Source organism: Xiphophorus hellerii, chromosome 23, assembly GCF_003331165.1.
Source record: "Xiphophorus hellerii strain 12219 chromosome 23, Xiphophorus_hellerii-4.1, whole genome shotgun sequence".
NCBI classification, from domain to species: Eukaryota; Metazoa; Chordata; class Actinopteri; order Cyprinodontiformes; family Poeciliidae; genus Xiphophorus; species Xiphophorus hellerii.
In genome coordinates this window covers 19,292,214-19,314,667 of record NC_045694.1, presented here as the reverse complement: position 1 = coordinate 19,314,667, position 22,454 = coordinate 19,292,214, and the positions used below count along the sequence as shown (strand labels likewise).

General features: G+C 39.2%; 1 protein-coding gene across 2 annotated transcripts; it reads left to right on the top strand.

The window, feature by feature from the left end:
* The first annotated feature begins 79 nt into the window (after window positions 1-79).
* ccnjl (cyclin J-like) lies at window positions 80-22,163 on the top strand. 2 transcript variants are annotated; one of them, XM_032554841.1, is made up of 6 exons: window positions 80-960; window positions 1,587-1,694; window positions 6,545-6,755; window positions 15,764-16,063; window positions 16,159-16,318; window positions 18,064-22,163. In XM_032554841.1, exons 2-6 carry the CDS (start codon window positions 1,617-1,619, stop codon window positions 18,581-18,583), a joined length of 1,269 nt encoding a protein of 422 aa, XP_032410732.1. In that variant the 5' UTR covers window positions 80-960; window positions 1,587-1,616; the 3' UTR covers window positions 18,584-22,163. The 2 variants fall into 2 exon arrangements, with proteins under 2 accessions (XP_032410732.1, XP_032410731.1); XM_032554840.1 differs by having other exon boundaries at window positions 1,584-1,694.
* The last annotated feature ends 291 nt before the right edge of the window (window positions 22,164-22,454 follow it).

Here is a 22,454-nt window from a genome sequence, read left to right as displayed (position 1 = left end):
TTTAGGATAAAGTTTCATGTAGTACTGTAAGTTTAATACTTAATACTTTCTGATATATATAATTAATTAAGTGTTCACTGACACACTTTTAGTATGTATTGAAAAATATACAATTATTTAATTATCTTTTTTGTGGGACCTGTAGATCAAAAGCATAAAATAAATATATGAGAAGGGATTATAATTTTCTGTAATGTATGGATCTAGTCATTTAATTATTAATTTAATGTAATACTTACACATTTTATATTTATTTATTTGTTTATTTTAAGGAGTCATTACATATTAATATTTTTATTTATTTGCTATTTATTTCTTGAGCTGGTGCACTTTAGGACCTTTCTTGTAGCGCAGTGCGCATGAGATAATTAAATAATCTACGATTTTACCTTACAATTAATTTAAACCAAATTGATTATTTCATTATGTATTTAATATGTTTACATATTTGCATAATTGTGGATAATTTTGTGTTTTTGGATACTTGTTATAGTTTTACTGAAATCGTCACACATTTATATTTGTATACAAGTAGCCATCATTTTCATTGGATTGTAGCAAATTTTGCTAATTGTAGTTTTTATAGTGACCTGGGAACAACTACAACTCCCATGCTTATGTGTAGGAGGGACCAAGCGTGAGGCGCACGAGCCCAGCAGCAGCAGCTGGCGCAGCCGAAGAGGCTACTTTGTTAGAGCCGAGGCACCGGAGAGAAAACGGCAGAGCTGATTGTGGCTGGAAAAAGTGTGAACTGTTGGGGGGGGGAAAGTGGTTAAACCGAAGGGCCTTCGGTGGGATTTTTCTCGGTGGCGGCTGTTTGATGAGCTCTCCAGCGGATTTGAAGTTTTTGTTCTCGGCGTCAGAGAGAGGTCTGTTTAAAAGTTGAGCCGCGGAGGAGTTCTCTCATTCAGGATGTCGGACTGAGACAAAGAGGGTCTGGGGGGCATTCCCAACGGAGCGGTGAGTGGCACATGTAATAACCACTGCTATGAAAAGTTAGCTATCTTATTGTTTTATAGGAAAAGCGACGCTAGTTTGAGATGAAGCGTCAGTTTTTAGTGTTCATGTTCTGTTTTTGTTCCAAACGAGTGGAGAATATCAGAGCTCGGTGGGCAGCTTAGTCCCCGTCGTGGTAATGTTTTAGTGACTAATTTGTTGAATTTCTTACTTATTTTCTGACTTGTATAAGAACTCGCCAAAAGACAGATATCCGAAAGATTTTATGAGAAATGTGACCTGCAGCGTTGGCCGAGCGGGCATTTAAATGAGCCATTTAAATTCCCGAGCAGAGAAGATGGCCTGTGTTAGCAAACGGATTACTGTTGTTTAATTAGCTACAACGTTGTCCAAGCTGAGGTATTTTTCCAAACACATACAATTAACATATTTAATCACAAGTCTGGGCAAATTAACCACTAATTGTTTTGTAATTAAAACATTTACAGAGGAACTTCAACTTGTCCTTCTGTCAAGTATAATTAATGTAGAGCTCAATTAAAGCTGTAAATGTTGAAGACACAATCACATTTATTTGCTTTTTGAGGTCTCTTAACTATGTCCCGTTTGGGAAACACCCGTCTCAGCAGGTAAAGCTTGATTGTGGACGCCTCCTCTGAATGGGAAGGATGGAGAGGGAGCTGCAGTGGTGGAAAGGACAGCTAGCTTCAGACATCCATCAGTCCTTACGCATTAAGGTGAGTTAGCCTCTAAAATCAATGTGTTGGTCAAATTTTCAAAAAGGTTTATCAGGAACGACATTTCAAATGATTTAAAATCGTGTATGTAGGTTAAAATTTAAGAAGGTTAAGCATTTTATCGTCTAAAATTCTATTGTAATTCAAGTCTCTCAATTCAAATTGAAATCTGTGAAAAGTTGTGATTGGAATGAACATATTTATCAAGAAATTAGCTTTACCTTTACAGTATTTAAGGTATTGCCATGAAACATTCAGAGAATATTTAATTAATTGGCTGTTATATATTTTTAATATTAAAAACAGCAGTGGAGAACATTGTGGATTGAAAGACCTTGTGGTTAAATTTGTAATAAAGCTAAAAGCTCTGTACATATTTTGAAAATGAAGGATTTTGACATTTTTTAATGTGTTTGGAAAAAGGGTCAAAAACCCACTTGTAGTCCTTCTCACTTGACATAAATACCGGCCTGTTGAGTTTTGGGATAAAAGCAGCTGAAAAGATTTATTTCTAGATTATTCAGACTAACCATATCCTGTAAGTAAAGGAAAGGAACTGAAAAAATCAATAAGAAACTGAATTCGGGTTATATGCGTTATCAAAAAGGAATTTTCAAAACTACAACCTACAATTGTGAATGAGTAGTATTTAATGGGATGGTGCAGCCATCAAACTCCCAAGCAAACTCCCAAATCCAGCAACCGGAACAAAAATGTCAGCAGCAGACTCATTGATAGTGACATATCTATAATTATTTCCTTTTAGCTTGAAGTAAGGAATTTTTCCTTGTTACATGTGTGGACAGCCTTGTTTTTATAGAATGTTTTTGAAAAGTTCTCGTGCAAATATTTTAAAATGGTTTTCTCTCATCTGCAACAAAGATGAAGGGAAGCTGTGCTGTGTTATGAATGTTAGAAATATTTCAAAAGAGTTGTATGGAGAAAAAATCATCTGAAAAACCAATAAAATGACTTTTTAACTAACACCAGGATTGTGGGAACAGTCAGTATTTTGTTTTTTTAGTGTCCAAGGAGATTTCCAAAATCACTGTTATTATATATATGTATATATATAATCTTTGATAAATTATTTCTTCTTTCTAGGTATTAGAATAAATGAAGTAATATAACCTTATAGAAATTAATATTTTCTCACTTAAATAGTAACGCAGAAGGCTTTTATTTTGCTCTTTTTTAAAGTAAACAATAAAATGGACTTTAGACCTTATACAGTCTAATTAAACTTGTGTCCACATGTGAAATCTGAGTGTTTTTATCATACAACTGCTTCAAAAGATTATCCAACTATTTAACTAATAAAAACAGTTTCCTGGTCTTCAGGTAAATAAGCCTTCTGTTTGTCAGAGCAGAAGTCCTTGCTCTGTTGCTAACTGAATTCCCCCCACCACCCCCCAAAAAAGAGATATTCTAAGTATATTTACATTACCATCAGCAATTCTTGAAATGTTGCTAACAATGACAAATAAGAAGGTGTTTTTGAGAGAATGGCGCAGTTGTTGGTGTAATCACCAAGCAATTAGAGCAAAAACTGTTGGCAACATAGCTGATGTTGGTAAAACGTTTAGTTTGGTGTTGCTGCTTGGGTAACTCTAAACTTTCTGAAAAATAACTGTTGCTGTTGCTTGACATATTATTATATTAGCAGCTTTTTAAACTAAATATTACATGTTTTATCAGAGAGTCTCATAAGGACTGAAGAAGTTGTTGATATTCTTCAAAGTATACATAGAGTACAAAAACTATTTATAGCTCTTATTATTATTAATCTTGAATTAAATTTAACTGCATTCACAAATTAAGGCTCACTAATTAAGGATGTGTTAATTATCCTCAAGGCATGATCATGCCTCTCCTTGTGTGTGTCACTTGAATTAAGACATTTGTGACTTGACTGGTATTTTTCAGCTCAGGACCCCTGTGGTGGTGAAGATACAATGGGATCAGGTGTCTTCATCTGCCTTTAGCTGTATTCATGAGTCGAGTGAACTCTGTGGCATTTTGGATTTCTAACCAGATGTTTTTGAGTCACTTTTAGGTAATGTTTTACTCACCTTTCTCAAGCTGGACATTATCTGACTCAGAAAAACCCTGCATGAGAGCGAGAATCTGCACTGATGTGGAAACAGGCTGAACACCCACATTTTTTTCCATTTACTATAAAGAGGGAGCATTACTGTCAGCCTTAAGCTCGGTTTTGGTTGCCCTATGTCTACATTTCCGATTGCATCTTAAACAATCGTCTCAGTACGTTATGGTGTACCTCGTAGTACTATACTTTTGTTATAAACTGAGGATCACGCAAAGCATGACGCATAACTTGTGATCACTTCAGTTTGGTGCCTTGCTGCTTATAAATCTGCATGTGTTTTACTCAGCAGTGAGGATTCTCCGTACAGGGAATTTCCCAAGGTACAATTACCTTTTGATTTTGCAGTGTATGATGCCTTGAAGCACTGAAGAAGTTGGAGTATTTTCTGAAAGGTTTATCTGTTGATCTCTTTTAGTTTTGGCAATTGAGTCGACGTGTTTTGCTGCTCCACCACATGAGAAAAATCTGATAAAGTAGCATTCATAACCTGTTGGACGTTCTTAGGCAGTGACAAAGCACAAATAGGATAACGTTGAAGAATTTTCAGTCAAAAATAGACTGTGTAAAATGTCTTAAGATTTTAGAGAATTTACAGCAAAACAAGTTTGCTTATTACTGAAATGATACTCAAGCTACACTCAATAGAAAACGTTAATGTTATTAATTTTAAACATTTCCACATATTAGTTTTGTTAAAGGATTTCTTCTGAGTTTTATTTAAGCAACAAATGCATTTTTAGAATGAATTGTATTTTTAACCCTAATAAATGTTGTCTTTTAAAAAAAAGAACACCTCGCGATGAGTAGAGATTATTGGATATTTTCCTTTCAGAAAATATCCAAAGTGTAGTGGGAGAGAATGGTGGAATCATTATCAGAGCTTCATACGGCGCTCAGATCTCCTGCACAGCGCCCGCACCCCCACCGTCTCATCCAGCCTTAACGACGTTTGCTGCAGCGATAATGCCCTGATGTGGGAGATCGCAGTGCTGTGTAGCATGTGGCAAATTATCAGACATGCAAATCAGCAGGCAGCTGTGGAATCCTTAATTACGGTGCGATTCCCCCCACAAAGGCACTTCTCTGCTCCATACAGGCCCCACCACCACCTCCCCAGCCCTCCAGACTGCAGCAGCCTCCTCCCTCCAACAACTCCATCCCCCTCTGCCCCCCTTCCTCCCTTCCTCCTGCTGCCCTTGCACCCCTAGACAGACAGATGGACCAGAGGCAGTGGGAGGGGAGGAGAATTTTGGGAGGATCGGTGGATATGGGAGTTTGAGGCTCCGGGGGCGGTGCTGCTGCTATACATTGATGTGGGGAGGGAGGGGGGCACTGTTTATTTTTGGATTCCATTGAAGTGTCAGTCTGAGCATCACAGGGTTTTTTTTAGTTGTGCTCAAAATAAGTACTTGACAGTTTGTGTAACTCTGACCGTGTTGGCAGTTTTGCCCTCGCAGCAAATTCTATTGACTGTAAACATGTTTTCCTGAGAGCTTATCCGAAAACTTGGATCGTCTCCAATAAGCAGATATTTTCTATATAGAAAAATCTACCAGCTGTTTCCTGAGCTTTTGTATTTCCAACCCGCAGCATTCAATGGAGTAATTATAGGAAGAAAAGCCACCTTTTAGAATCTAATGGCCCCATATTTTACAGGCCTCTGCCTTCAATGACCCAGATACAGATGAACCGACCAGGCTGGTCCATGCTGATTTTGCTTGAGGTCTGATAATTACCGTTTTAAAACTGAACAAAAGGTTGATGCATTCGTACACCAAAATCTTGACTTTTTCGTTTGGACATATTTAATAATAAAAACGTTGATATGCAAATTGCTGGTCAAGGGAAAAAACTGTCTGGATTTTCGATGAATCATTAAGATTAGTCATTGCTGATAATCTGCAGACAGATTTTGAATGTTTCACATCACCGACTTGCTGAGAAATTGCAACTCAATAGCGTTAAAAGGAATATTTTTGTCTTTCACTTTTAGCTTTGGTGCTTTTTACAGATTGTGTAGACTCTAATCTACCTGTTGGCATTTTCTAATCCAACCCATTATCTCTTGTGCTGGCTTCTATTTCCAGAGCACACAACACTTTTAGAAATATTCCAGTATGTTTGTTTTAAAACCAGAAAATCGCTGCTGTGTAAATGCGTACATGCTGTTCTAAATGTTTTTGACTTCAGAAGCAAAAACTAGAGCCTTTTTTGTTGTTCTAGTTTATTTCAAGCTGATTCAGAAAGATACCCTCGGCCGGCTCCATGCTAATGCCCCAGAGTGTCTTCTTTCCACTTTGAAACACTTGCAGCTAATTGAACATGAATAGGAGATGTGTTAGGGGTGAAACCTAATCCTATCTGCTGCTGAACTCTGCTGGAGGAAGACCCTCCCCTCCCCGAACTGCACACTTACAAACCCTCAGCTCATTGTTCATAGCCCCCTGCAATGATCCAAATTAGCTTCAGTTTTCTGCAACAACGGTGAATACAGTAAAACTGAGCTAAGGCTGAATCATGCTGAAGAATTTGCTCTCTTAAGTGGAAACTCTCTCTATATATGAATCTTTTCAGGTCACTTGTGAGCAGTTAAACCCCATCAACTGGAGATGTGAAGGATCACTATTATCATGCATACTATCCTCATCCCCCACATTTCTCCAACGCTGCTTCCTGCCCACCCTGCTCCTATCACCCCCTGTCGTTTTCAACTCTGTTCATGTTTCTTTTTCCTCTCCAGGAGCTGAAGCTGCCCGTCTACAGGGCCCACTCTCCGCAGATCGGCATGCGACGCTACTTTGCAGACTTGTTGGCCATCCTGAGCAATCGGTACCAGCTGTGTCCTACGGCACGGCACCTGGCCGTCTACCTGCTCGACTTGTTCATGGACCACTACGATGTCGCTGTGAAACAGCTCTACGTCATCGCCCTCTCTTGTCTGCTGCTAGCTAGTAAGTTCAGAAAGGAGAATTAATCTTTTACGTTTAAAAAAATGTTTGGTTTATTTTCTTTTGCATTTTTTCTTTTCTTTCCGAAATAATCTTGTTTGTTGTCAGTGGCTTTTGAATAGGTAAAATTATTGTGAAAAGAATGCTTTCTTTAAATAAACAACAGCTTCAGGTAGATCTCTTTGCCCTAAAGCTTCTGTGGTTTGTGCAGCATGGCACAAGATAAAGCACTTCCTGAAAGATGGTTAATTTAAGCAGCACCCTAGAGATTGTATTGTTTCACCCCAGCTTCACTATGTGAAGCTAGTCTGAAGTGTGAGTTAAAGAGAAGAGAATCCATTTTGATTGAAGTTTGCGTGGCAACTTTTTTTTTTTATCATTTAACTGTTTATTAGTATTTTTCACATTTGTTTACATACACAATGTACATGAACACTTCACATTCAACATAACATAGCACAAAACTTTCGCCTGGGAGCTATTCCTCTGTTTAACCTTTGTCCCATCTAGCTTGTCTAGTTCTTTGTCTATTTTTTGTCGCTGTCTTTTGTCTTGAATGTTATCCATTTCATCCACCTTTCTTCCATTTGTGTTTCCTGAAGTCTCAAACGATGTGTGCGGGACAACTTTTAAATCTAAATGTGCATTTGGATTGGTAGTTGTTTCCAGGGTGGTTCTAGAGGTGAACCTGCGAGAAGTATTTGTGGCCCATTATGATTTATTACTGCATTAAAAAAAAACTACTGAATGAGCTAAAAATCAAACTCTTAAAGGAGCATTGTTTCAGATGAATATAATTTTTTTTAGCTGAAAGTTTGAGTTACCTTTCATTGTTGAATATTTACACGCAGTATATACTCCATACTATGAGACACAAGTATCTACACATAGACCAAGAATATAATTTAATATTAAAGCTAGGTTATTATATTGTGAATTGATTTATTGTATTTAGACAGGAGTCTAACATTTTTCTGTTATTTACACTACAGGAGAAAAGTTTGGAAGCAAGTTGCATTTTAATTCTTTGAATCAAATCAAAGTCTTGATTAGTAAATTAAGTGTCACTTATCTATCTATAGAATAGATAGATAAGTCTATCTATAGAATAGATAGATAAGTCTGTCTATCTTAGACTTAATAATTAGATTAGCAATCTAATCTAATTATTAGATGGCTTAGTATAGATTTTGGTTTCTTCAAAGTAACTTTCGCTGGTTTAAAAACAACATGGCATACAGGCAACTTTCAAACTGATTTTTATTATTATTATTTTTTTTATTTCTGCACTAAATTTGTGACTCTTGCAAATCTTCTCAACCCTTACACTAAGGACTTCCTGTCTTCTGTTAACACCTCTGTTGTGACCTGCTAATATTAATGTATATCTAATAGCAAATACAGGGAATGTTTAGCTTGTATTGGTTTTGCTTGTAAACAATTAGCCTGTTGTGTATTTGTATAGAAAATAGAGGTGACCTCATTTACTATGTGGGTCAGATGAGTCTGTTGCACAGCTCTGCAGCAAAACAGGGTTTCACTATTGAAACAAATGCAATTACAGAGTTGATAGTAGTTTAGTTTTTTCTTTGTTTTAGTTTAATTCTCAGAGTTGGTCAACTCCAATATTCATTAAGGGATTTCCATTATTTCTTAATCCAATATGTTCCACAACATATTTAATTGTACTAGTCAAAATTGTAAGACAGAGAAGATGAAGGTGTTGCTGTAACACCTTTATCATCCTGTTATGTGTTAATGTCCCCCTTGTGGCAGCTTATAGAAAATGTATCACCTGTCTACTGAAAGGATGAAAAAAAAAAAACGCTTTTAAATGAAATTTTTGTCTCGAAACTCGATATAAAAACAGAAAAATCCTTAGTTTGAGAGATCAAACGTGTAGCTTACATTAGTTTTCACCAAATTAGATTTTTTTTTTTGCAATTGTTTTTCTGGCCAAATCTCCTTTCAAGCTAAAATTATTTCTGAACACAAGCGGTTGCCAGTTTGCCTCTTCTGCTGTGAAATCTTGGTGCTTCTTTTTGTTTTGTGCTGAAGCAGGTGTGTTAATCATTCTTCCTCCACTGCTGCACGGTGCAGGTTGCTTGGTGGTTATTACTGTTTCAATGTCTGTCTGGTGATTAGCAGACTGTGAGCTTTTTCATGCATTAATGCAGCCCTTGGCATCATGGATAATTAGACTAATGATGCTGTCAGAATGGGAGTCTGGAAAAGAGCTCTTTCACTTGGGAGGGCTTGGTGTGTGTGCGCATGTGTATATGTGTGTCTATCAGAGTGTGTGTGAGTGGATTTGAAACAGACCATCTTCAATCAGGCTCAAGTCTCTGTAGTGAGATGTGAGACTTACAGAAACTTATGAGTTTTTTTATTTAAAAACAATCACGTGAGAGGCTAATTATAGATTTTAGAGTTTGCTTACTTAGTCAGGTAAAGGAAGTGACATCCAGACCTGAGTGGAGTTTTGTTTTATGAATCTCTAATAGATAAATCGGATTTCGTATTGAGTCTTCTGATCATAGCTTTAATTTGCCGTGGCTCTCTGTTCTCCTGTGCTCCAGCAGCACTCAGGGGAGTCTCTGTCATGATTGATTTTGGCTTGAAAGGCTGTTTGATTCACAGTTGACTTAGGTTTTTATCTGTCTTGAGGTGCTTTGGAATCTGGCCTAGTTATTGAACAACCTGCCAGGGTCTCACTGCTTCCCTTTGCATGCACAATTGTCTTTCTTTTAACTTTCCTGCCTTCCGCACTTGGTTAATTAATCTATACCTCTTTTGTGCCTCTCAGCAGTCACTGCCTAATCCTGTTACTCTATTGTATGTGTGGGTTTTTTTTTTTTGGTAGGCCCTTACGTGTGTATGTGTGTTTGCCCAACGATGAGCTTCTCTTCCTTTTGCAGGAGGTAGATTATGGTCCATTTTTAAAAACCCTTTTAGGACTGAGTGTTATTGACTGTCAGCCACTTATTTAGAGATGCCGCTTAGCTTTGAGAGCCCAATTAATCAGCGAAACCGCAGTCCTGGGCTGATCCTGTCATCCCAGAACCACAAAGTTTCCTTTGTGCTACATTCCGTGAAGTCCTGCAGGGATCACATCAGTCTTGCTGGCAGGTTTGAGTCCACAGAGCAAGAGCTTTGCATACTGCAGCTGTTTGTTTCACATAGATGACATCATTAATGTGTGTTTGTCAACCGGAACAAGAATGTTGTATTTTCTGTTTATGCCAGATGAATATTCTTGTCTGGATTTATTGTATTTTTAATGCGTTTCATTGAATAAACCCGATTAAGTCACTTGTATCGGGGGGGTTAAAACAACAAGAACAATAAAGAACATACTGAGCACTGAGTAATGACTGAGCACATGAGGCTCACTCATGTTGACCACAGAGAGCACAAGCACGGGCCTCGGAGCCCGGGGGTGGGGACGGGCTGTGTGCTGAGGGGCACCTGCCATATGCTCTCCGAGTCAGGCCTCAAACAAAAGCCAGTCAATGCGAGCCGGCCGGCCCGCCAGAGCCTTCCCACAGAGGGGGGAAGGGGAGCACACTCTGAGGCGTGGAGGCTGTTGTGTATATGTGCATGGAGCAGGGTTCACCATGAGCCAAGCAACTATAAGAGGATGTGAGTCGTCATGACGACTACATGATAAACCTATAGAGAATATTTGAGTTTCCCCAACACAAAGAGCCAAATGGCTATTTAAATGCGGTGTTGTTTTACCTTTCTGCTCCTGGCTCCTCTTCCTCCTCGCTCCTCTCACCTTGTCGGGGTCCGGCATTGCGAGTCAGTCCCGGGACAGGGTGCCCTGTAAAAGTAACCCCACACCCTCCGGGGTGTGGGAGGTGAACGGAGCGGCACTTCAAAGGTAGGATGGCTGCTGATGTTAAGCAGGGTATATGGAGGCAGAGCGGGTGGGAGAGGAGGTGGAACATGTTGAAACTGAACCACCCAACAGAGTGCCCTGAAATGTAGAATAACAGAGAGATCACTTCTCAAAGCTAAGCTGTTCACATGCAGGGCTCTTGCATTAAAAAAACTGTCTATTGATACTCAGACCGATTAGAAGATAAATACTATGAAGCGTAATCTCTTGATTTAGAGTACATTCACACCAGTCCTGTTTAGTTTGTTTGCCTAGAAAGTCCGGTTCGTTTGGGAAGGTGTGAATGCTCAATTGAACTCTGATGCAAACTCTGGTCCGCCTACAAACCTAGGTCTCGATTCAGTTGAGTTCAAATTCACATGTGAATGCCTAGCAGACCGGAAACTGAAAGCGGGAAGCGGTCTGTAGCGCAGGGCACTCTGGGTAAATACAACAAAAACAAACAAAAGTGTCTAATAGCAGCAGGGCAAATGGCTCACATTTTTGCCAAAGAGAAATTCTGCCACTACTAGACTATAGAACAACTCAATTTTTGTTTATATTTTGTGAAGAAGGAAGTTGTGCTCATGTCTCTGGAAGTGTTTGTCATTTCTTTCAGTAGTTCTTGGTTCAGGTGATGGGATATTCAGGATTTTCAAAGGGTTTGGATCGTTTCACACACTGCAGTGTGAAAGCAAACCTCATCATCTAAAAATTGAACAAATGTTATAAGTTTAGTCCCAAATCGAACCGAGTCTACTGGTCTATCTGGGGTGAAAACACCCTAAGATCTGTCTTGCAATCCTGATTTATAAAGTAGAATAGTAAATGACACTGCCAAGTTAGATTCAGGGCGTTCCCGGCTCATTGAATCCCACCCAGCACTGTGACACACATATGCATAGAACAGAGGTTTCCGCAATTCTCTATGGTCAACCAAGCATTCAGCTTTTTCGGTCAGAGGTCAGCTTGGGTCTACATTGTCAGAGCCCCCAGAACCAGGGGTGGCAACAAGGAGATTATGTGACGGAGCTGTGACAGACTCACAGTGAAAAATAAAGCAACCAATGAAAATGGTTAAGGAGAAGAAGAATCTAAGCCCGGTAACATCGAAGAAAATCTAAAGAAACAATTCGTAGGATATTTTGGTATGTCAGAGATATTTATCTTTACCTTCTTCTGCAATAACGAGAAAATATAAAACAACAAATATCTACATCTTGTTCTATTTGTTTTTTTAGTGTTGGGACATTTCTAGATATTTGTTCATTTTGGGGGGTAAATTAACATTGATGCTGTGTCTAAAGTGGTTGCCCATTAGTTTTTAATCTGTGAAAAATGAGAAAGCAAATTGAGATTTCTCCAACTGTCTCCTTTTATAGATACTAGTTCAAATACAACAACATTTACTGATGCTTTTATCCTCAAAAAGGCAGATGTTTGTTTGTATTTGTCTTTTTTTAAGCCTAGACACTTTCACACAGGAGCTGTTTGGTTTCCTTTAAACAGACCAAAGTTTGTTTCCTTGGATAGACTGCTTTGTTTGATCAGAGCTTGCTTGCAAATCAACCCTGCTGCAATTCACAAACTGCTGGGATGCAAACGGACTAACCAGCAAACCAAAGAGAGGAAGTAAACCAGCTGCAAATATCGCATGCACAGGATAACAAGTTGGCTAACCTCGCTTATACCAGGCAGCAGCTTGTAGAAAAAGCAAGTAGATTAGATGATGAAAGAAAAGACGGTAACCTCTGGTCTGCTTTAATCTGCTGTTGCTCTATTGTTTGTTTTTGTTGTAAACAAGCTGACTGAACAGAGTGGTTGTCATCTTCTTCTTCATGCCCCTACCTCAAATGTCTGCTTTTTTTTGTTGATACCGCCTCAAGCAAGGAGCTGCTGCAGCTGGGCAATCTTTTTTCCTGGCGCTTTGGTTTTCTATGTGAAAGTAAATGAAGGTGTGATTTTTTTTTTACATTTTTTTGTAATTTTCTGGTTGGTTGAGCAGGGTCCAACAGACTATCTTGGTATTAAAGCACTTTAATTAGCTATTTTGGGATCATTTGGCTGTATAAAGTCTAGCCTGTCTGAGAACTCATCTCTGAGGTTTCCCATTAAACTCTTATCAGTTTCAGCCCATTTCCACCTTGACCTTTCCCCCAAGATGCCCTCCTGGGACAAGCCTCTGCATCCCGGTCTCACCTTTTCCTAACCCTTAACCTCTGAGCTCTGTCTGTTGACTCCCCGTCCCCATCACCTGTAGGTGATGTGAGAAGTGATAGATTACTTATGGTGGCTGCTTATGGCAAAGTAGTTTCTAGAGATGAAAAGGACTTGGTTTTTTGCTGATCGCCTGTCTTTTTCTGCTTGCTGGAATGAGATAGGATCAGTTTACTGCCTGCATTCCAGGTGAGTTGAACTCACAAGAGAAGAATGTACCGTCTCTTCCAGCCAGGATTGAGACTGACAACAGAGAACTAATGGGGGCTCTGGCTCTGGCTCCAGGTTTGGTGCTAGCCAAACCTAGCCCAGGGTGATAGAAATAAAACACACATCTTTAAGTCATGTTTGATATATTGTTAAATGGCATAATACTGGTACTGTTTACTATTATGTTCACACAAAAAAAATTGTCTGTGCTGTATTTGACATATATGCATATTTAGGAGTACATTTCTCTCTGATGGTTAAGCTTAATTTGACTTTGGATCAAGGTTATTCAGTTTGATATATGCTAATTGGGGATGCACTGATAAATCGGCCAGATGATTTCCTTAATTTTGGGAAATCAGTGGTCAGCCGATACTTACTTAAATGTGAAGCTGATCCTTTCTACCTCAGCAAAGGTCTAAAAGTCAGCCACAGTCCTCTATTGCTCTGTTAGAGGTTTGACCCAACAGGTTATGTCTGCATGTTCGCAAACAAAATAATCACCCCACTGATACCAGCTAGCGACTTTCTTAATCAGCAACGTTTCAGATAAAAAAAATTGGTATCAGCCAAAAACAGAATCAGCAGGTCATAATTGCCGACTGGCCAGAAAACTGTAATCTGTGCACCCCTAATCCTAATAGTTTGTTTTAAAAAGGATCAACTGTTAAATATTTTCAAATAAAAATAACAAAAATAAGAATTTTAAGGTGGTAGGATGGAGTAGTGATTCACACTGGCTCCTCACAGCAGGAGCGTCTCTGGTTCAAATTTCAGACGTGCAATATATCAAATTAATATTTGAATTGCATATTGTTCTATAAACCAGTCATAACTGTGGAGCACAATGAAGGAGACTGGTTGCATTATGTCCCTCGACTTCAAAGAGGCTTGATAGATGGAGGTGCTGACTGCTTTTTACAGCTGGTTTTTGTGGACATGGCCGTCCAGCGGCAGACGGAGCCCTGATTTGAAGGATATGAGGGTGAGAGAATGTGGCAAGTGTGCACTGAAACATGGAACCAGTCCTGGTGGCTGTAAACAGCTCTGTTTCTGGTGCTTCCTGTTCTGCTGGAGAAACGCCATTACTGCCTCTCTGCTAATTACACATTACTCCCACCTCCCTGCATGTTGGGCTGCAGATCCCCGCCTTCACGCGTCCTCCCTCCTGCCCTGTTTAATGATAGGTCGCAACTTTGGTGATAAAACTTACACTGTGTAGGAAGATGCTCCTCTAGACATAGGGATAAAGGGATCATTGAGGTCTACAGTATGTCAGACAACTGTGGCTCAGTAATGTCAGTAAACACCCCTATTTTCAGTGTTTGGTTGCCATGGTTTTAGATCTGTAGATTAACTCTACAGAGGGTTTTGTTGTTCCCAGCATGAAACACAACTTTTTAATCCTTTCAGGCGCATATAAAACCTGCTGTTTCTTAATGCATCTGTGGAGTGGCACTTGAGCAGCTTGGTTCCACATAAGTGTGTTTATTTATGTCGGTATAAGTAGTGAGGGTATGGTTTGGCCATTTCTGTGTACTCTTAAGAACGGTAATTGGCTTTTGCAAATCTTTACACCTCTAAGCATTTGACTGTATTATAGTAATCAGCACCAACCAGAATGTTTACAGTGTTTGTCAGATATTGTGAATCTCTTTATAAGAAACTCTTTGGAGTAGTTATTGTCAGTAGTTATGTGTTTATACAAGTATTTTTGTGTCTTCATCCCATTTTTAATAAAAATGAGAAAATCTTTACATTTTCCATGTTCATTTGAGAGAAAGTTTTACTTAGATTTTTGAGGATCTACTCAGTTTGTGTAAAGTCTTGACTGGAAGCTGTGTGCGGTTTCAATACTGAGCGGTATCACAGTAACCTGACACCCTCCTCGCCCTCATTCCTAATTTTTGGAGTGGAGGCCTCTTAGAGCCTTGGATTAAAGGCAGGAACAACCCTCTTCATTGGTCACATGGACCCCTGAGGCCTCAGGGTTGTTGCTATGGAAAAGAGTATGTCTTCAAATTGGGAGGGCGCTGACTAAAGTGATATTGCTCTTATGACTGTGAGGATCTGCAGAAAATGTTAGATCTTCTCACTGGATAGAAACTAATTCTTTGTCATTATTTTTTTTTACCTAAAGGCTGAGGTTTTCCATGATTATTTTTAGCAAATATTTTGTCCAGGCTTTTGGTTTGGAGTCGTACTGCTGTTTATACCCAAACTAGACGTAGCTGCTGATTCTCAGAAAGCTAAAGGTCAAAGACAGAGTTGTTAGGGTTGTAATAATATTTTCATCACAATAAGTAGCCATAATATTTTCACCTCATAATTTTCCATTGCCGTACTGATCTGATAATAATACTAAATTACTAACAGTCTATTCTTTATTTCTTGAATTATTTAAAAAATAAGACAAAATGTGCGCTCATCTGAAATTTTAATAATTTTCTTTTGGAACCTGCATTTACTGTTGTTTTTATTCTGCTTCATCATTTTGTGTTTATTCATTTCAGTGTTATAATTTTGAGTGATTTTCTTTCCACTGATGCTCAAGAAATTAAAAACCACCATCTCAAAACCTGGAGAATTTTTGCTCTATTCTTAATGCCTAAAAGAAATGTAGCTAATATTCGTAAATGCCTTTTAGGGATTTGAATAGTACGTGGTTGAATGGACAGTTTTTATGTTCTTTCTTTTCCAGGTAAATTTGAAGAGAAGGAGGACCGGGTCCCTAAGCTGGAGCAGCTGAACTCTCTGGGATTTATGTGCAGCCTAAACCTCGTTCTTAACAAGAGGGATCTGATCAAAATGGAGCTGCTGCTGCTGGAGACCTTCGGCTGGAACCTGTGCATGCCCACGCCCGCCCACTTTATCGACTACTACCTCCATGCCGCGGTGCAGGAGGGCGACCTCTACAACGGCTGGCCGCTGTCCTCCATGTCCAAGACTAAAACTTTTATGGACAAATACACTCACTACTTCTTGGAGGTTTCACTTCAGGGTGAGTTCAAGAGGAGAAGGGGTTAAATCTCTTAGAGTTACATTTCTGATTCTTGAAGCTTGATTTAAAATTTTGATGTTTTGTTTTTCTTGTAGATCACGCCTTCCTGAATTTTCGACCCTCTCAGGTCGCTGCTGCCTGCGTTGCAGCGTCTCGCGTTTGCCTTCAGATTTCCCCGAGCTGGACAACTTCTCTCCATCTGCTAACAGGGTACTCCTGGGACCACCTCACCCCGTGCATTGAGCTAATGCTGCTGTAAGAGACACACAAACACACACATCAGTAAAATAAAATCAGATGCAAGGTAGGGCTTACAGAAAGCCTGCTCAAGTTGTGACGGCATGTTGAGAGAGATTGTTTTTTTTTCTTTTGGCCCCCATTTTGGTGTTGATTTAAAATTTGTCTTTGTGGAGCCAGGAGAACATGTCCAGTTGTACCACAGTGTCAGATTTGTTTTTAAAGTTGACAGAATAAGTTGCACAACTACTTCTCAGCAAGTTGAATAGATTTGTGTAAATAAAATTTTCTGCATAAATGCTCCTAACCTTTGAACTTTGTCACATTTTGTCACTGATATTTGAAGGAGTTGGAAATTTCTGTCTGTTTCTCTTTGTAAAATAGCTCAAGCTCAGTCAGATTCGATGGAGAATGTTTTTGAACAGCATCAGAACACAACGGAGCTTAGATCTGGACTTTGACTGGACCATTTCAACACATTAAATGCTTTATTCCTAAACTATCCCATGTAGCTCAGACTACATGTTATTATGATTTTTGTCCTGCTGGAAAGTGAACTCTGCCCTGTATTAATGATCCATCAACTCTTTGCTGTCAGTGCTGAAAAAAAGCCTCCACATAGCATAATGCTAACTGTATGTTTTACTATGGGAATGGTGTGTTCAGGGTGGTGTGCTTGTTAGTAAAAAGTTCAGTTTGGTCTCATCATACCAGAGGTCCTTCGTCCACATCCTGGTTATGTCCGCCACCTGACTTGTGGAAAACTTCAAACAAAACTTCTAGTCTTCTTTCAATGACATTCTTCCTCTTACTGCTCCTTCATAAAGGTTAGATTTCTGAAATGCATAGATATTAGTTCTCCTGTTTACAGATAGTCCCACCTTAGCTGTGGATCTCTGCAGCTTCTCCAGCGTCACCATGGGCCTCTTGGCTGCCCTTATGAATAATGCTGCTGTTCCTGCTTGGCCAGTCAGTTTAGGTGGATGATCAAGTATTTGTACTTTTACAGTTCAGCCACTCTTTCCATATTTAAATAGTGAACTAAAACGTGCTTAGTGAAATGTTGTAACCAAGCTAAACTTCTCCACAACATCCCTAACCTGTGTGCTGGTATTTATTATGCTCTTTGTTCACTAAAGTTTTCTATAAACTGAAGTCTTCAGAGAACAGCTGAATTTATACTGAGATTAAATCACATACTGTTTGCACTAATTGGATGTCATTTGGTGCATTAGATTTTATTTATTGTACCAGAGTAAAAGGGGTTGAAATCAAATACACACCACAGTTGAACTCATTCATTCAACCAAGCTATTATACTAAGTCACTGGTTAACAGAGGATTTTAAAATCTATTTTGACATTGAATGTGTGCAGGTTATGTGTTGATGTTCTTATAGGCTACTTAGCATAAATTATTCAAACATCGAATGGATACATACTATATATGTGGGTTTTTTGTGTCGATGTTTTATGAGCTACTGGATATATAACATTTCTTGTATCTTTCTAGTTTTCAGATTTTTATTTGGGGGGGGGAAAAGTGTATATCCTGCATATCATTTTGCATCCAATTCACTATCATGCACCACTTTGTGTTGCTCTATAAAATGTAAAAAAAGAAAAAAGGTTTAAGGAATATGAATAATTGTTAATGTTTTTTTGATAGGTTAATTTAAACAGACTTTTATGAATTTCCTTGCATTTAAGCCGTGACAGACTCTAAGCGGAAACTTATTTTTCTGTTTGTTGTGCTAATGACAGGGCTCATGACAACGATGTGAAGGAGGCCAATAAAACCAAATCCACCCCTCCCCACCGGCCCTCCTCTCTGCAGTCACAGCCGCAGACTTCCCATCTCTCACCGGTATCTGCCATCCAGAGACCGGCCTCCTCCTCCTCTTCTTCCACCTCTTCCACACCACAGTTGCTTTTCCAGCCCGACAGCTTCACCCACCTCTCTCAGCATTCCCCCTCTCTGTCCCAGCTCCAAGCACTAGCTGACTCTCAGGCTTTGGGCCCTGTGGTGAACATGTCTCAGGATTTCCTTCAGAGCCACAGGATGGGCTTGCTAACGGGGGCGCCCTCCATAACTGCAGGAGGAGCATTCCCCTCCTACCCAGGCCTGACCTCGGGTCTCCAGCCCGGGGCACTGCCTCTTCAGAGCCCCATCTCTGTGCAGATGGCCCTCACTGGAGAACCACGACACTGTCTGAGCATGGCCTACAGCGGGGGCTACCTGGGCGCGCATCACACCTTCACAGCCGGCTGCTTCGACAGGTGACGCCAGGAGACGGAGAGGGAGTCCACCGCAATGCTTCCATCCCACCTCCCCACCCCAAAACATCCATTCACAGACCTCCTCTCCCTCTCCGTCGGCACGGCAACATCTCTAGCCACCCCTGCATCCCCTCCGCTCTCGCATAGACGGCTCAAGCGTAAGCAGAGGGCCAAAGGCAAGACGGACCCGGTGGAAGTCATCACACTGACGTGACGAAAGCTCCTCTGCCTCGAGTTAAACCCCGAGGTGCTGCAGAAATCTCTCTGCCATAATCTGAACTGGCTTTATAAATGTATGTTATTATGAGACTGTCATCACTGTGAATGAGATGAAAGCAGCAGTGTGATCAAACACCCACCTCATTCAGTGCCTGTTCTCAGTTGTGTGTGTGATAGCTGAGCCAATTTTAGAAGTGCACAGAACACAACGTATCTGTGGTAAATGCGTCTTGCTGCTCAACATTTTTTTTTTTACTTCTAATCCCAAAAATGCAACACATTTCATAGGAAATCTGGCTGATTATATATTTATGTAAGCCAATGCTAGACTAAAGATAGAATGAAGTAAATGGAGGCCTATTGCTTTACTGGAAGAACATAAAAAGGTTATAAATGCCTTTCAAGTTGTTTTTTTCCCTCCTAAATCAGCTAGCATTTGATGCAAAGAGCTGAAAGGCTTCTCTGAGAATTCCTCAGAGGAGACCGAGAACTCATTGTTTTGTGCACAGCAGGTGACGTCGATTGGCTCAAACAGGCCGGCAGAATTCAGTTTTCTTTTTCCCCTCTTCCTCCTCCCAAAATTTAGCCCTCACTCATGCAGGTGTGAATGTGGCTCTCCTACAAGCTTTCTCATACTGACGTTTTCATTTCTGAAACACAAACTGATGTGACTGGACCAGCCTGGTGAAGATGACGTGCAGGTTTGTTGTGTTGTACATATGAAATGCTGCTGCCTTCTCAAGAACTGCTGGTTCTGTCTGTGTTAATGACTCCAATGTTTACATGAACCACTATCAGGGACTTTATCAAGATTACTTGAATATGATGCCATTGAAACATGTTATAGCTTTTATTTATAACTTTTTGTTCTTTATTTTTAATTATCTCATTTTGTTTGATGTAGTGTAGCTTTTTATACCAACTTAGAAATCCACCATGTAGTGAGTGAGCGTAGTTTTCTTTTTGTCTGTATGTTCAGGCTCAGGTTTTAAGGTTGAAGCTGCCTTCTTCTCTGTCTCTGCTTTTTGTGCTTTAAAGTGGATGCTAATGTAGCATCTGTGCCCCCCTTTATCACTGGATCATTCTCTGTGTATCTCACTAACTGAATGCATTTTGCTGCATAAAGGACCCTGTTTCATAGTTGCTAGTTTCACTTTTGAACATCTGCAGCCAGTCATCTGTAATTGCTTCCCAAATTTGTAAAGCTGCAATCCTCCATCTTCCACTTCCTGTTAAAGTGTAAACACATTCCCAGTTTCCCAGAGCTGATCACAAGGGTTGACCACAGGTCACCATGCTGGTATTTCACATGTTTAAAAGTTCTGTTTGATCTAAATTAGGATCCCGATAGTGGATTGATTGAAGTGTCCAGAAACACTATAATATACTGAAAATTTAATTCCGTGCATACATCATCAGTAATTACCTACCTGTAGTAGAAAGATGTCATGTCGCTGAAGTAATAGAAAAGTGAGTAACTCCAGAATGCGATGGAAGGCTGACAGCTTTTTAGCAAATATTTAACCATTTTTCCTTTTGCTTTGCAAAGTTGCGTTGTGCATCAATCTATCTAATTAGCAGTAAGTTCATTTTAAGTCTCCCTGGATAAAATCCAAACAACTATAAGATTTACAAAAGGGCAGGACGATTCAGTTTTTCATTCTGTTGCACTGACAGCAGCCTTTTCAGACTTGTAAAAACTTATCGGTGGTCTCTTTTCATAGTGTTGCTGCTTAATATTTAATAGTAAATTGTTGCAATCCATAGATTTCTCTAGTTGTTTGTGTTTTAAATCACTCAAAACTAATGTCACCAGCTGTTGGCTTTCCACTGCTGCCTTGTTTTAGAAGCTCACTGTAATGTAAGATCATCTTCAACAGGAAAAGTAATTAATACTGATAAACACTAAACCTCAGTTGAGAGAACCTGAATTATTAATTTAAGTTGATCTGTCAGTGTTTTTGGTGCTTTGAGAAACCATTGATCAGCAACCAATAGCCTAATTTAGATTAATCACAGCTTAAGAAATGTATTCCCACAGCATGATCATGCCACTGCCATATTTCACAGCAGGGATGGCGTATTCAGGGTAAAGTGTTGTGTGGATGATCTACACAAACATGAATAAAACAGGATGAAGTGACATTGATTTAGTCGGCTACACATTAGCACACAGGCACTAAGTGAACCAGTGAGTCATGTTTGTTTCCATCAACACATATTTAGGGGGAAATGAAGCAGAAACACCACATAGGGTTTTGATTTTAGACCAAACCAAAAAACAAAAATAAATGAAAGTGCATTCTTTCTTCAAGAGATAAGGGAATGGTTACTGATGACTTTGTGGAATTTCACTTACAATAAAAAATCCAGTATCTCTTAAAGTTACTTTCTATGTTGTCTGCTATTCTAGGCAGAGAAGTAAACATCACAGTTGCTGGCACCAAACCTAGATTTTTAGTTACACTATGTGTGTTTATTTTGGACTATTGCTGTTTGCTTGCTTTGCAGGCACTAAAAAGTTAAACTACTAAAATGTTCAAAATGAGGGTTTGATGTTTTGGCTTTAAAGTTAACCATAATGTTGTTGGTTGTGGACACTGGGCATCATGGCCGTGCTTTACATCAAGTCCCTGAACATGTGCAAACAGTTCTCCCGATGTGAGGCGTTCAGTAGCTGCAGCTCTCACTGGTCAGTCTGTTACAGCCTGGTGAACTTCTTCCATTCACTGAAAACTACTTTTAATGTCTATGTTTGAAATTAATTATACTCTGTCCTCTATTTTTCTTCTATGTACAATTTTGTTATATTTTATACATTCCATATATTTGAATTATGTTTTAATTTTATTGTTTCTGCTGTTGGTGTGAATTAGGTTTGTTTTTTGTTAGTTTTCTGTTTGCAACTTCTTGTTAAGGTGTCAAAAGGTGCAATAAGTTGTCTTTGGGATTTTGCTGACCACAGCCATCACTGACTCATGTAAACCACTGGTTCAACGTTATTAACTTATTTTTTTTTCTAATTAAATGTGTAATTTGACTTGATCTCCAGTAGAGGGCATTAGGCTCTGAACAGAGTGAATATGTTGCATATTGCAGCTATATGCTACAAGTGAAAAGTATTCCAGAATACTTGGAGCTTTGAGTTTTAAATGTTTTTGTTTACCATGTCCTAACCATGAACGGTGCTGATGCCACTCACCTCACCAGACAACACGTGTTCTTTGTGATAGTGATGAAATGACACCACAGACATTTATTTTTTTTATTTCTTATAACAACTTGTAGTCTTGGTTTATTTGACACTGAATGATGAAAATGTTTTATCATTGTGCCATGACAAAATAAACCCACATTTGAGTTGATATCTGGGACATATCTTCTATCCCGTGAAGAGGTTTACAAAAATTCACGGAAACAAGAACTTTCACTTTAAATTAATTTAGACAAATCTAGCTTAGGCATTTAGAGTGTCAAAACATTTGTTGGCATGGATGCTATAGATGTTTATAAATCTTTACAATCGAAATTTTTTAACCAGAATTTCCAGAGGTATATTCTCACACTATAACATAAAAAACAGCCTCTAATGATAGTACATGTGATTAAAAATATTTAAACAACTTATTTGGTACTTTAGGTACTACTATTATTAT